At 46.5% G+C, this 2,500-nt stretch overlaps 2 protein-coding genes across 2 annotated transcripts in view; both read left to right on the top strand.

Moving 5' to 3' along the window:
* Positions 1-2,500, top strand: part of LOC118106630 (collagen alpha-1(I) chain) — a 688,934-nt gene that overhangs the window by 337,690 nt on the left and 348,744 nt on the right.
* lrch3 (leucine-rich repeats and calponin homology (CH) domain containing 3) overlaps positions 1-2,500 on the top strand; it is an 18,659-nt gene that overhangs the window by 8,018 nt on the left and 8,141 nt on the right. Inside the window, exons 5-13 of the mRNA XM_047339556.1 lie at positions 1-83; positions 193-302; positions 386-474; positions 567-665; positions 924-1,072; positions 1,246-1,301; positions 1,852-1,897; positions 1,990-2,088; positions 2,341-2,385. The exon at positions 1-83 is cut by the window's left edge and continues 54 nt beyond it. Coding sequence (XP_047195512.1) covers positions 1-83; positions 193-302; positions 386-474; positions 567-665; positions 924-1,072; positions 1,246-1,301; positions 1,852-1,897; positions 1,990-2,088; positions 2,341-2,385 — 776 coding nt within the window. The remainder of the gene's footprint in view (positions 84-192; positions 303-385; positions 475-566; positions 666-923; positions 1,073-1,245; positions 1,302-1,851; positions 1,898-1,989; positions 2,089-2,340; positions 2,386-2,500) is intronic.

The following is a 2,500-nucleotide window of genomic DNA, read 5'->3' as shown; positions in this document are numbered from 1 at the left end:
CTATCCCCGTCTGTTACCGACGACTCACACATCTGCAGACCATCGTCCTCGACAACAACCCACTGCAGACGCCTCCTGCACAGGTACAGTGAGCGGCAGTGACGTCACGGCCCTCGTCCAGCTTGAGTGGCGGTGTCTTTGACTTTCTGTTGGTTACTAGGCTGTGATGTCACATCCTGTTTGTCCCTGCAGATCTGTATTAAAGGGAAGGTGCACATATTTAAGTACCTGAACCTGGAGGCCAGTAAGACGACCCCTGACCTCCCAGACTACGACAGACGACCTCTGACATTCAGCTCCTGGTGTGAACTGGTCACACGCTCACACACAAACATGATGCTGTTTACATTTTCACATATTCTGACTGTGTGTCTGTGTGTGTCAGCGTGGATGAGCTGTACCCAGGACGTCCATACGGAGCGCTCGACTCAGGATTCAACAGCGTCGACAGTGGAGACAAACGGTGGTCGGGAACGAGGTCAGACACACACACACACACACACACACACACACACACACACACACTCACACTCACACTCACACACAGCTCACTTCTTGTCTGTGTGCTCAGCCCACAGAGGAACTGTCAGAGTTTCCACAGAGAGTGGCCGAGATCAGCAGAGACCCGCGAACGAGAGGAGGAGCACTGCTGCCTAACGGAACATGTGAGTTTCTGTTCATCACACGTCTACACACAACACTGTAAACAAGTGACGACCACTTTACATTAGTGCTAAGATATCTCAGACACACATTCAATTCAGCTGCTTTTAGTCTGAAAGTCTGACTCTTCTCATCAGTGAATTAATCTAAATTAGATATGAATTTATCTGAGATTAAATTGTTTGATTTTCATGAAAACTGAGAACAAACTGAAACGTGATCAGCTGATCACTGATGGATGTGATCAATGTGTTGATCAGATGCGGAGCTGGAGCAGATCGACTTCATCGACAGCTGTGTGGGGGAGGAGGAGGAGGAGGAGGGGCGGAGTCGAGGCGGAGGTGGCGGGGACACCTCCAGTCTGAGCTCTCAATTCATGGCGTACATCGAGAGGCGCATCACCAGAGAGGTACGAGCCCCGCCCACCTGTGACATCATGTCACTGCTCAGAGTCTGATAGCTGCTCTTGAATTGGTCAAGTGATTGATGGATGAGACAGTCAATCAACAGAGTGGGTGGTTCTTTAAGCAGCTGACACGCACTTTATTTTGGAACCCTCACTCACTTCCTGTCTGTGTCCAGGGTTCTCCAGTCAAAACCAACACGTCCAGGACGGAGGAAACGAGAAGACACAACAGGTACACACACACACACACACACACACACACACTATACCGTACACAATATTGAAAAAAATCATATCACGATAATTGTTTTCATATCAGTCGATATTGATCACTCAAATCACTATTCCTGTCCCTTCTGCTTCATATAAGATGAGTGGTGTTACCCTTTTTGTGGGAACATCAGTTTGCAGTGCACGATACTCTTGTCAGACTTTAAACTATCTCCGCACTCCTGAATTCCTTGGACCCTTTTCAACAATGTCCTCGTCTTTTGAGCCTGTGCCGTTGTTTTCTTCAGTAACTCTGTCGCTCCAGTTTTCCTCAACATTTTCCATCTCATTTTCTCTCTTATCTCCCACTCCTGACGTACTGGTGTGCATGGCTGTTCGTGTTGTCTGTCAAAACATGGACGAGTTTTATCAAAGTTATATCGACATGTCTTATATTTCTATCGAGGAAAAGTTATTTCACGATAATTATCAATATCGTTTAATCGCCAAGCCCTAACACACACCCAGATTTATTCATGTTTGTGTGTTCTCTAACATCCTCTCTCTCTCAGGAGTGTGGTCGATGGTGTCACAGCGCCCTCTACCGCTCAAACTCAGGTAACACCTCCTCCTTCTGTCTGATACTGAACCTCAGTGAATCAAACTGCTGCTGACTCACTCCCCCTCCTTCTCCCCCCCTCACCCCCCAGAGAGGAGGGATGGAGCGGATAAGAAGGGAAGCTCAGCTCGCCGCTCTGAGGTACGACGAGGAGAGACAGAAGAACCGTTCTGTCCCAAGTCACACCAAGGTAAGACCACTTCAAACAACCAGACCACAATACTGACCACTGTCAAAATAAAAGTCTCATCTGTCCAGTTCCTGTTTATATTCAACAGACGACAGCTTCAATTTATTTAATTTAAAAAAAGCATGTTTCTGTAGAGATGGGATGAATTGTTGAGTATTGTGTGTATTGATAATTAAAACTAATTAATAAAATGTTCATACATAAAAATTAACACATCAGGTTTATTTTCTCACTGATGATGTTGTTTTTCAGTATAAAGCAGCTCAGAGTCCAACAAAGTCCAGTCCCGACAGCGAGGTGAGTCTTCTCTGTGTGTGTGTGTGTGTGTGTGTGTGTGTGTGTGTGTGTGTGTGTGTGTGTGTGTGTGTGTGTGTGTGTGTGTGTGTGTGTGTGTGTGTGTGTGTGTGTGTGT

This window comes from Hippoglossus stenolepis, chromosome 4, assembly GCF_022539355.2.
Source record: "Hippoglossus stenolepis isolate QCI-W04-F060 chromosome 4, HSTE1.2, whole genome shotgun sequence".
Taxonomy (NCBI): Eukaryota; Metazoa; Chordata; class Actinopteri; order Pleuronectiformes; family Pleuronectidae; genus Hippoglossus; species Hippoglossus stenolepis.
The sequence above is the reverse complement of the archived record's forward strand: the minus strand, read 5'-3'. Positions and strand labels throughout refer to the sequence as shown.